Raw genomic sequence first — 11,257 nt, forward strand, 5'->3', positions numbered from 1 at the left:
GCACTGAGGAGCACATGGCTTCCAAAGATGCATTCCTTCAACATCGGAAGCAGCTACAAAGCAATCGAGGGGCCTAAGTGGGTACCTTATCCCATAGCTCGACGCACGGATCCTGGAAGGCCTAGAGCCACGAGGCTGCAAGGTGACATAGATGCAGCAAATGCTATTGATGGACTACGTAGGTGCAAAATATGCAAACAATCTAGCCATGACAGGAGGACTTGTCCAACTCGACGGTAAACTATTAGGCTATGATCGAACTAGAATATATTAGATTTATTGCCATTGAGTTTGTTTTATGAAGTTAATCGCAAATATGGTTTTTATTGTAATTTGTTATGCACCTATTAGTTGTTGTACCTATTTTGTAATAGTTGTTGTCTTACGTTGTTTTGTAATTGAACCATGAAGCTTGAAATCATTGGCATGGCTCACTTTCACCTTCCGAAGCTTATTCAGCTACGGTACGATGAGAACCACAGGGGAAGGATGATTTTTGTAGGGCAACAGGTACAATGATAATACGTGAATTTCAATTGGTCTGATAACTTGGTACTTACTCAATAAATGTATTGCATACCTTTGCGGTTGGTCCCGTTGCGTTCCAGGATTGTGCGCAAGCTTAAGGAGTTAGACCCTCGATTCCACGAGCCACTCGCACAGACAGGACTACTACCGTTCGCTCTTATGATGGCCGGAGCTCCCATGGAGGGCGGTGGCAGGACTCCCCTCCCGCCGATTGAGGTGTCACTGCTCACAGGCCTCGTCGACCGATGGCATCCTGAGATGCACACGTTCCACTTTCCTTGTAGAGATATGACCGTAACTTTGCGGGACGTGGCCATGCTGACCGGGCTGCCGATAAGGGGCACCCCGTTAGTACTTCCACGACCAGCAAATGAGCAGTGGAAGAGTTATATTCAGGGCAGGTAATTATTTGTTACATAAAGCACTTCATATGTTGCAGTGTTGTTCGTGCTTCATTGAGTCTCTGCATTTTATAGGTTTAATGTGCAATATGACATCAAGGATGTTGGGTTCTCCATGTCATGGATTTATGGGCTACCATAGTTCAGTCCTTGCCCACCGGATGCAGATGAGACTATAGTTATGTAGCATTACGAGGTGTATTTGTACATCTTGCTGGGAGGAATTATGTTTTGCAACACGGCAGGCGATTATGTTCTTCCTCATATTGTATGGTTAGTGGGTCAGCTCACGTTACGTCTGTACGAGCCGACACCTTACAGTTGGGGATCTGCTGTGTTGACCGCTACGTACAAAGGATTGTGTGCCGCTACCCAGCGGTCAACGAAGATGGGATCTATTTCTGGCTGCCTACACCTTCTACAGCTCTAGAGCTGGGAGTATCTCCCGGTTTGTCGACCGTGGGTGAGCAAGACCTACTATCCAATTCCCATCTCCGATGGCGTTACCGACGACATGAGGCCTGCGATGGGGTATCAGTGGATTCATGCCAGATTGCGATGGACTCACCCGCAAAACCATGGAAACTACTCCCGGGTGATCAGTGACCTTGACGTCCTCAGCACCGACCTCGTGGAGTGGGATCCATGGCGTATGGAATGAGTGGCCGAAATTGTGATCGGAGGCCTCATCGCATCCTCTTGTTTTCGTGACTCGAACTTATGGATGACCAGATGCTTCTTGGTGTACATGAATAATGTGGAAGTGTAAGTTCGATCATCGACAATTGGTGCCAGTACCTCCCCTACGAGACACTGGTAGGGCGCACGAGTAAGTGTGTTACTGTACGTACCATTATTATGTTAGGTGATCCATATTACGAAATTATAACTGTTTATGTCATGTACAGGAGGAGCGCACAGGAAAACGCAAGCACACATGACTGGTCGGAGATTAATGCAGAGCACATAACCAGGTGGATGGAGTCAGGCCCAGTGGATGTCGTCATTCCTGCAGGACAGTACGACGGCGGCACGTACTGGGAGTACCTTTTGTGGTACCGTTTCCGCACGCGTGTCACCTTACTCAGCGGCAACGTATCGCCAGCCCCCAGACCCTTCCCCGAGGATCGTGCTCGGCTTCTTCATGTGGCGGTAAGTGATGTTGTACTTATAACGTTTTTCATTAGTTACACATCCGTATTACTGACATAACCCTCAATAAATACAGACCAAAACAGGGTACAAAATGCATACGCATGCGGAGCAAGCATGTGGGGAACCAAGTGGGTCATCCACGCGAAGGGATCGGAACCCTCTCTGGGACTACATGAGGATGAGAAGGTTTCGCTTGTTGTCCGCGATACGTGGTCTTGGTGGTTGTGCCCCGCGTTCTAGGGGTACAACGTACCCGCCATGGACCCGTCCCGTGCCTCCCACAATAGGCGCTCGTCCAGTGCTCGTGACGCACAGTCATAGGAGGCACCTTCGTCTGCGGTTCATCCTGTGACACGTTCTTGTGCTGAAGCCGAGGAGGTCATGGAGGCTCCTACTCCAGAGCAGTGTACACTGGGTTCCCAGCCCCCTCAGTGCACACAACCTACTCGGCTATGCAGACACCTCCACCAGTATTATCAACTCATCACGAGGACGTCATTGATTGCATGTAGCAGACGCCAACCTGGAGCGGCACACAAGATTTTGACTGGGCTGCTGCATTTGCAAGCGGGCAGCTTCACCGAGCTACCGAGCGACTAGTACCCCCAATATCCTGATGCACCTGGGGGTTCACAGTAGTACCAGCATGCTGAGACTTTAGCATTTCGGACTCCGTCCGAGTAGGTACTACTGGCATCCACACTCCCGCATGACGATCCTACATCGTGGTACATGCAGGACCAAGTTAGCGGTTCTAGATACACATTCGGTGGAGTTGCAACACAACACGATGATGAAGATGACGAGCAAGGGCACACATGACAGGGGCCAGCTCAGGCCGTTGGGATGAGGGCCACATACCCGCCAGACGCTTACACTCCTGGGGATTGCTTGTGGAGTCGGCGTTGTTAATGAGCAAGTGCAGTATATTGTGTACTCATCTGTTTTGTGTACTCATCTATACTATGTGTTATTCACTATATTATATACTCATCTGTACTATGCCTTATATACTGCAGTGTTAAAGTAATTACATTTAATTTACATAATCTTTGTCAAATAATTAGGACACATAACTTATTTATGAGTAACTTATTAAGCATTTGTATATATCAATTACGATATTTCATACATGTTTAATGTTTATTAAATAACCAGCGATTCATGCTTTGGTGCAGAGAAAAAACGTTGCATTCAAAGATCAATACATATATGGCGGGATATTCTAGTACTAGCTACCCATGGACACCTACAACGATCGATATAGCATTAAATGCCTCCTTGCAGGTTGTGCATGGAGGGAAGGATGATCCCTTCAAAGAGAGAAACCTAATCCAAACTGTGTCTAAATTGCATGCAAGACTATCATGTTCTACGTTCACCGTTCCACTCCTACATGTAACAACCGATGACCTTAGGGCTCTCTTGCATGAGCGACGCCAAATATACCTCAAGGTGTGCGAACTAGCCGACCATCCTTCTGTGTTCGGTTTCTATATGAGGCAAAGAAAGATGGCGATGTTGTCCGACCAGTATGCATCCCATATACAGGTTCGTTATTTTCTATTTGGTCACCCTACATATCTTATTGCTATTGATTCGAATGCTCCTCTTCTGTGTTAGGTGTTTTCAGAAGACGTAGAGTTGATCAACAAAGAAATTCCACACTTCTTGGCAATGCATATGCTCTTCGATGGGGTGTGATACCTGGTTCGCGTAGAAGACGACGAAAATCAACGCACCTAAGGGGTACAAGAGCGCCCTTTTACTATTCTACCTGAAAATGACGACGCCGATGTTGATGATGATTTCATGCCACCAATGCCTCGACATTCCACCAGCCATACATGAGAAGGTTCAACGAATATTACAAAAGGACGTTCACACACTACATCGACATGGTGTACAACTAACAGCGAAATAGGACGTGCTCATACCGTGATACCTCAAGACGACTATGATGATAATTTTATGCCACCTCGACCCCTCCCTCCGAGGCCTCCATCTCCGGAGGACCGTGAAGATAATGTTGGATTTCCTTGTACCCATCCTCTTAACTTCCAACCACCACCCCAAAGACGATAATCATCTTACCCTGATAACCTTGACTGGCACAATTGGCATTCTTTCGCTAATGTACGTTGTCACTTTCCGTCGCTATCTTGAGATGATCAATAATACAAGGGTTAATGTTATGCATGTTCAAATATACCTAAGTGTTAAGACTGTCCGCCGCTATGCATTTTGAAATGTACAGTTTAATTAGCATATAATTTCTAATTTTGTTGAAAGTTACTAATTACAGGAAATGACGACACACCAGTACATAAAATGAAGTGCCAACTCACCGAGATAAAATAACAATTAAATTAATAACTCGTTTCAAATTTAGTTGAAAGTTGCCAATTCCGTGAAATAACAAAATACCGGTATCAGATGACAAAAGCGAACCGCAGCCGGCTACGACCATATTTGCTAATTACATAATATACACGTGAAAAAAAATCAAGTAAAATACACATTTTCTTGTATTCGGCACATGATGTGCTGAATATAGGTGATTTTCAGCACATCGTGTCAACACAAGATGTGCTGAAAATACTTTTTTGGGTATACCGTGTAAAAAAAAGAATTTTTGACACACCATGTACCGAATACATATACTAAATTCGTGAATACAGAAAAATATTGTCTATTTCAATAAATATGCTAAGTATAGTGTACAAATTCGTATGTTTCCCCATATTTGATGGTTGCTTTTGATAATGGGTCTATTAGTAATAATTCGTGGTACAATTTTTCAAGGTTCTTATGTAATACAATTATTAAAGTTTCAAAGTAAGAGCGCAAGATTAAAGCACAATATTTATTTTGGATAGTGGGTAATAATGTCTAGCGTTGTAAGAGAGGACAACTAGACCTCTCTTGCACAATGATAGACATGGTGTCACGTACGTACATAACTAAAATCCCTTTCGAAAAAATCAGTAGAAAAAACTTCAATTAAAAAACTTAATTAAGAGAAAAGGTATACGAATACAACGGCCAAGGTCGTCAAAATCATGATCCTAAATCGGATCATACAAGGCCATTCAAGGCCGAACAGACAAAAATCATTCCGTCTAATGTCTATTTCCCTTTTATTTGTCCAAGCAGGGGGTTGTCTCAATGCCAATGTCTAATCTCTTTCATTTTTTGTATAGCCATTACACTGGTATTACATGTTATACAAGAGCACCGGACAACACAAGTTATGTGACTGCTTCTGGAGCTGAGTTGCAGTAAGGGGTGTGCAAGCAAATGAATCTAGTCGACATCAAGCACACGGAGGCAAAGGTGATACCTATCAGCAGCCCAACAATGCTCTTCCGTGTGTCCAACCGCAGCGAGCGCCTGAAAACACGGCCAAAGCTGGGGATCAGAGCCCCGCATGCGATGACCATCCAGTAGTCGAGTCCATCATAGTCAATCTTCGCAAGAATGGCACTGATGGCGGCACTTGGTCCTGCAAACCCTGTGAAAGCAGCGGCTGCCAGGGCTCCACGCCAGCTATCCGTGGCACCATATACACAGCTCGCTACAGCAGCACCTCGTGGCAGGCCATGGAGGGAGACTGGAAGAACCATGTAACGGCCAAGACCATAAGCCTTGCGCGCAGCCACACCAAGTACAAGTCCTTCGGCGTATGCATGAAGGAATACAGCACCACAAGCAAGGAGCGATTGCAGTGTGAGGACACTAAGAGAGAGGCCAGAGGACGATGTAATGACATTAACGGGAGTTCTTTTGCGATTAACCACCCTAAGGATGCTTGATGTGGCAACATGGTAGACAAGGGAACCTCCGATGAGGAGAAAGAGGGTGGTAAAGAGACCCATTTTCGAGGACATTAGAAGCTGTACAGGTCTCCATGCTGCAAGACGGAAGGCAATGCCAGATGCTACACCAGTAAGAAGAGGATGTGGCATGCTGAAGGCAAGAGAGAATGCAACAAGTATAATTCCTCCAAAAAGTGGACCAAGTCCAAATACAAGTGATACCAAGAAGCCTGATGCATCTTCCAAGCTGCAGGTCAAAGAAAAAAAATCAATAACATCAGTTGAGGGTTCTTGTTTTGCCCAGGTTAGATCGTGAGAATGTTAAAATCAAACTGTCAAAGAAAAAAAAAATCAATAACATCAGTTGAGGGTTCTTGTTTTGCCCAGGTTAGATCGTGAGAATGTTAAAATCAAACTTACTTCTGGCCATCAGTAAATCCCTGAAGCACAGTACTTAATGTTTCCATGAAAGCAACAGCAAGCGTTCCAGCAGAAGCAACTTGAGATGGAGTTGCTTCCTGCATGCAACAGAAAAATAAGTCAAAACTGCTTTCTCAGAGCATCGAAAAGCAGCTTCAGTCATTTACAGTTTACTCGATGGTCAAATGAATGGGTACTCACCTTAAAAGCATCAGGAAGAACCTCTGCAATAACAATCCATATCATGCATCCTGCAGCGAAACCAGTACAAAAGGGAAGCACCTTCTGGAATGCATCGGCACAAAGGAATGCAGGAACAGCAACAATTGGCTATATTTACCAAGGAAACAATGCAGAATCAGGGCAAAAGCAAAGAAGTCATTACCAAAGTACAACTTGAAATTGAGTTGGACCACAGCTGAATATAAGCAGATGAATAATATTGTGCTCATAGCGTAATACTGAGAGAAAGCTGCACATGGAAAGTAAAAGAAAAGAACAGTTGTGGTCCTCACTGGCCTCAGAATGTCAACCATAGCTAGCTCCCACCAGCCACAAATAATTATACAGACAAAATGCATAAAGAGATAGTAATTTGTTTGATGATTGCTAATACTATAATACAGAGATTGCTTATAGTATAATACAGATACAGAGCTCTACAGTACAAGTTTCTCAGTATTAATACTATCTCTCAAACAAATACTATTGTTACTTATGAGGTCATCAGCTTGGAAAAACTCTTTTGAGCTCCACATACCGTCAACAAATTATTACATGACAACGTTTCTACAAAAAAAAGCAGGAAGGATAATTACAAAGAATGTGGTAGCAAAGAAAGCACTCGTTGCCAACATTAAAATCATATTAGTATTGTACTGATTAATGGGACTACCACTGTGTTTCAATTTTGTTTCTTTATTTGAATAACTAGAAAAGTCCATAAGAACATCACAGGACAAAGCTCATCAACACAACTGGCAAACTTAGGGTCTTAATCTTGCGCTACACAGCAAACAAATCTGCCTAGACTTGTTCTCTTGCACAAACAAATACACGAGCATGCATAAAAACAGACAGACACAAACACAAAGACAACAGGGAGCAAAATAGTTAGTTTAGTGAGTGCACAAAACAGAGGTTCATTTTGTCGCTTTCTAGTTACAAAAGAAAACTCAAAAGTTGGTATACTTTTCATTACTGATTCAAGAATAAAGACAGTACATTTATCAGATTATTTCATATTTCAACTCAGGATATGAAAATAAGAAATGCACCTGTGGTAAAGATGTTATGATACTCCATATCATTGCATTTTGGGGGGACACACCTCTAGATGTGAGTACCATGCTTACAGCTAAGCCTTCGGGTATGTTGTGCACTGCTATAGCTATAGTAACTAAAAGGCCCTGAGAGAATCCTTTCGAGCCAGCAAAGGAAACACCCACACCAGAGCCTTCCCCAAAAGAATGGAGAGTCATTATTCCGACAACAAGAATAACTTTACTTGCATCTGCGCCTTTTATATCCAGCATGCTTACTTCTCCATATTGCTCAAGAAACTGTGGACAAGGAAATGATATAAGAAACCAAGAAAATATTATAGAAGATAAACATAACAAAAATAATGAAAGGTGGTTATCTTGATAGATCTGAAAACACAAGTATCAATTGAACTTGATATGATGAAGACAAGCAAGTGCAAAGTGGAATACAGACCGTTGATCTGCCCCAGCCATGCATTTTTGTTTATGAGCATACATATGAGGGTAAGAACATGTAGACTCACATTATGGGTACTGTGTTCACATGAAACCATTTAATTTGTTCAGTTCTTCCATTGAATTAACTTGAGTTTGAGCACTGCATTGTCTTCTGTTTGGACCAGCAATTATTGATTCCGGCGGCTATAAAGTTTTGGGTCCAAAACTATATAAGTAGTTGTATGACTGCTAAGGACCATTATGCTAATGAATATTTTGACATAAGAAGCCTTTTAAATGTAAAATGAAGCGTTTTGTATAGATACAGCTTACAGATTAGCTACGGGCCTTTGATAAAACCTAAGATATCTATTGTAGCATTCTTAAATTCTATTCTTGCGTTGAGAAGTACGACATAGGTGCCATATAAATGAACCAATTATTGAATAAATTTCTATGGCATTCATGGATAGTTCCTTCAAGATCAAAGCCAATGAAATGTGGTTGGATATCTGCAAGATGATGAAAATCCTTGATATAAATGGTTCGTGTTAACACTGAAAGATAACAAGTAGGAATCGTAAAGTACCTTCTTGCAAAGCCAAATAAATATGCCTCCGCTCAAAATCCCAAAAACAACCCAGCTCCCACTGCCATACACCTGCCCTTCCTGCACAAGGTCGAAGCTCGCTGCCAACATCACACCGGCCGCTAATCCATTGCAAAGGCCGGCCCACTGGGCTTCCAGCTCCATGAAAAAGAAAGGCACTGCTCCCAACCCGGTTGCCGCAGCCATGACGAGCGTGGACCATGCAACTGTTGACACCGACACCCTCCCAGACTTGCCTCCATCCTGCCTTCCGTCACCCTCTACTTTCCTATAGGGCGACTCCTGTACTAAACGGACATAGCCAACCTCGGTCTGGGCGACCGCCGACACGTCTCGGACAAGGACGAAGAGAAGGCACAGAATTGCTCCAACTCTTCTGTCCATGTTTATTCACTGGATTCCCACACTCCGTGACTTATCAGGGCAGCGTGGGCGAGAACGGCAGCTCAAAGAAGCAACTGTCCCAACATCCTCCTCTTCAGCAGAGCAACAGATTGATCACAGCTTTTGCGTGGTGCCGCGCATATACTCCAGTCCTGCCACAGAATGAAGGCACATTTAGCACGCTTGCCCTGCTGCAGTTTACAGATTGAGCAGAGCGACCCAAAAACCAAAACTTTTCTCTCCCAAGCATGGGCATTCAGTTGAAACCCCGATTTTTTTGGAAACTAAACTGTTATCTTTACAAGCAGCAAACGACACCGAAAAGCAACAAACATGTAAAGTAGAAAGATTTGGATCTGATTGCTCAGAGTCACAGCAAACAAAACAAACGCTCAGGACAATCCATCCAAGCAAGCTAGGAATCCCTTACCAGCAAAAGAAGAAATCAACCCCCCCGCGTCCGGATGGATCTGCACCTCCCGCGCCAGTGGAGGGGAGGACGAGGGCAACAGTCCCAGAGACGAATTCGACTTGAGTCGAATGATACGTTCGGCGGTCAGGCGAAGAGGATTCGCTTGATGATCTTGGAAGGGGGGGGGGGGGGGGGGCGGGAGGTTGTGACGACCCGGCTGCCGGCGAGATGGATTTAGGGGTGGGGCAGGCAGCTGCAGCGGCGCACACGGATTTGGGGCCGCGAAACCGGCGACCCGGGGCGGTCACGGGGAAGGGAAAGATGCAGACGCGCCGTGCTGTTGTGCTGCGCGGCTTTTCCCACGGGACGACGGGTGGCCCTTTCCCGGAAATCTATCGCGTCGTGTCGTATGGGCCGCGGTGCGGCCGCGAGAAGGAAGCCTATGTTAGGGGTATGATGGGTACGGATAAAACTTATTTATATGTGTATTTATTAAATTTTACTTTGCCTGTGGGTATGTTTGTGGATGCTTATAGGCAAAGACTGGGGATCAAACACGTCGTTCGCAGGAATACCCATTTAACCGATAGTGGGCTGTAGAGGGGTGTAGCATCGAAGTACTTAGTTAAGTGGTAAGTGTTTCGATGATTAATAACAACTGTATTATTGTGACTAACAAATTTGTTTTAAAGGGTATAAAAAATTTTAGTTCATAATAATGATTAGATATTCTTAGTCCCTAAGTTGATTATATGGATCATTAAATGAGATATGCATCAAGATTAACGATCTTTTAGTTTTATATGTTATAAAGGAGATAAATGACATTTAGAGTAGTATAAGTCTTCTTTTTTAGTTATTTGACCGTACTATAAAGAAGGGCTAAGAGTAGTAGTTTGATATAATTGAGTCTAGACTTATTTTGATGCATACTTGTGAAATTTTAGCACTAAGTAATTCAAAGAAGCCCATGATAGAGATGTTGAGAAGTTAGAGCTCAAAGAAGTTTGAATTGGATGAGCTTAGAGATGTTTACTTCACCGGATAGTCTGGTCATGTGAAAGGTAAACTCACCGGATAAATTTCATTTCTCAACTTAGGAAGGTATTGAATTCACCAAATGGTCTGGTGATAAAGAAGGTCTTCGCACCGGAGTATTTTCTTGGTGATACGTGTCCTAAATTTAAGAAGTGCTTCACCGGATAGTCCGGTGTTACATCGTTGAGAGCACTGGAGCTTTTTCAACTGAAGAGAAAATTCTCAGGAAAATTTAAGTTGAACTCACGGATTATTCGATGATGCAAAGAGGGGATCACCGGACGACACTGCTCTAGCACGTCGGTCCACCCACACTCGTCCTACCATGGGGTTGGGCTCAACACCTTTCGGCCAGTCAGGCAGCCAGAAGAGAGCTCGTCAGGAGCTAGTGACAGAGGAAGAGGAGGAGGAGCCGTAGCCAAAGCAACCTCAACCCTAGGGAGAGATCCGCTTGCGTGACTTGACCTCTTACAAGTCACCAAAGATCAAAAAGCTGAGGTTTGTACCGGCCGCTGAGTGGTTTCCTTCAGTCAGAGAGGAGGGAGCCAATCCCACGTTCTAGACCATACTGCAGGAGAGTTTCTTCATCTCTTCCATCAAGAAGAAGGTCGAGTTGAGTGTGCACAGGACGCTCAACTGGCACTATATGCAGTTGGCTGCAGGGGGAGTGAACGTGAAGCACCACTTTGACTCCATCCGAGGACTTTCAGCTCTGTTCACAGGTGTGGACAGATATGTTGAGGAGTGGGTCAGAGTCTTCTACACCACTGTGTGGATTCCAGCAGAGA

The 11,257-nt window shown here is 44.1% G+C and overlaps 1 protein-coding gene across 1 annotated transcript; it reads right to left on the reverse strand.

Moving 5' to 3' along the window:
- Positions 1–5,082: 5,082 nt before the first annotated feature.
- Positions 5,083–9,835, reverse strand: LOC133928670 (putative zinc transporter At3g08650). The gene is made up of 6 exons (XM_062375106.1): positions 9,450–9,835; positions 8,615–9,171; positions 7,600–7,884; positions 6,524–6,652; positions 6,323–6,420; positions 5,083–6,149 (listed from the first exon to the last, which is right to left on the reverse strand). The coding sequence occupies exons 2-6, from the start codon at positions 9,017–9,019 to the stop codon at positions 5,336–5,338; spliced, it is 1,731 nt and encodes a 576-aa protein (XP_062231090.1). The 5' UTR covers positions 9,020–9,171; positions 9,450–9,835; the 3' UTR covers positions 5,083–5,335.
- Positions 9,836–11,257: the final 1,422 nt, after the last annotated feature.

This window comes from Phragmites australis, chromosome 9, assembly GCF_958298935.1.
Source record: "Phragmites australis chromosome 9, lpPhrAust1.1, whole genome shotgun sequence".
In the NCBI taxonomy this organism is placed as follows: domain Eukaryota; kingdom Viridiplantae; phylum Streptophyta; class Magnoliopsida; order Poales; family Poaceae; genus Phragmites; species Phragmites australis.

Coding starts and splice junctions, on each gene's coding strand:
- LOC133928670 (XM_062375106.1), bottom strand. CDS start 9,019: ATGGACAGAAGAGTTGGAGCAATTCTGTGCCTTCTCTTCGTCCTTGTC. Junction 7,885..8,614: donor TTATTTGGCTTTGCAAGAAG/GTACTTTACGAT, acceptor CCTTGTCCACAG/TTTCTTGAGCAATATGGAGA. Junction 6,150..6,322: donor GGATTTACTGATGGCCAGAA/GTAAGTTTGATT, acceptor TTTGACCTGCAG/CTTGGAAGATGCATCAGGCT.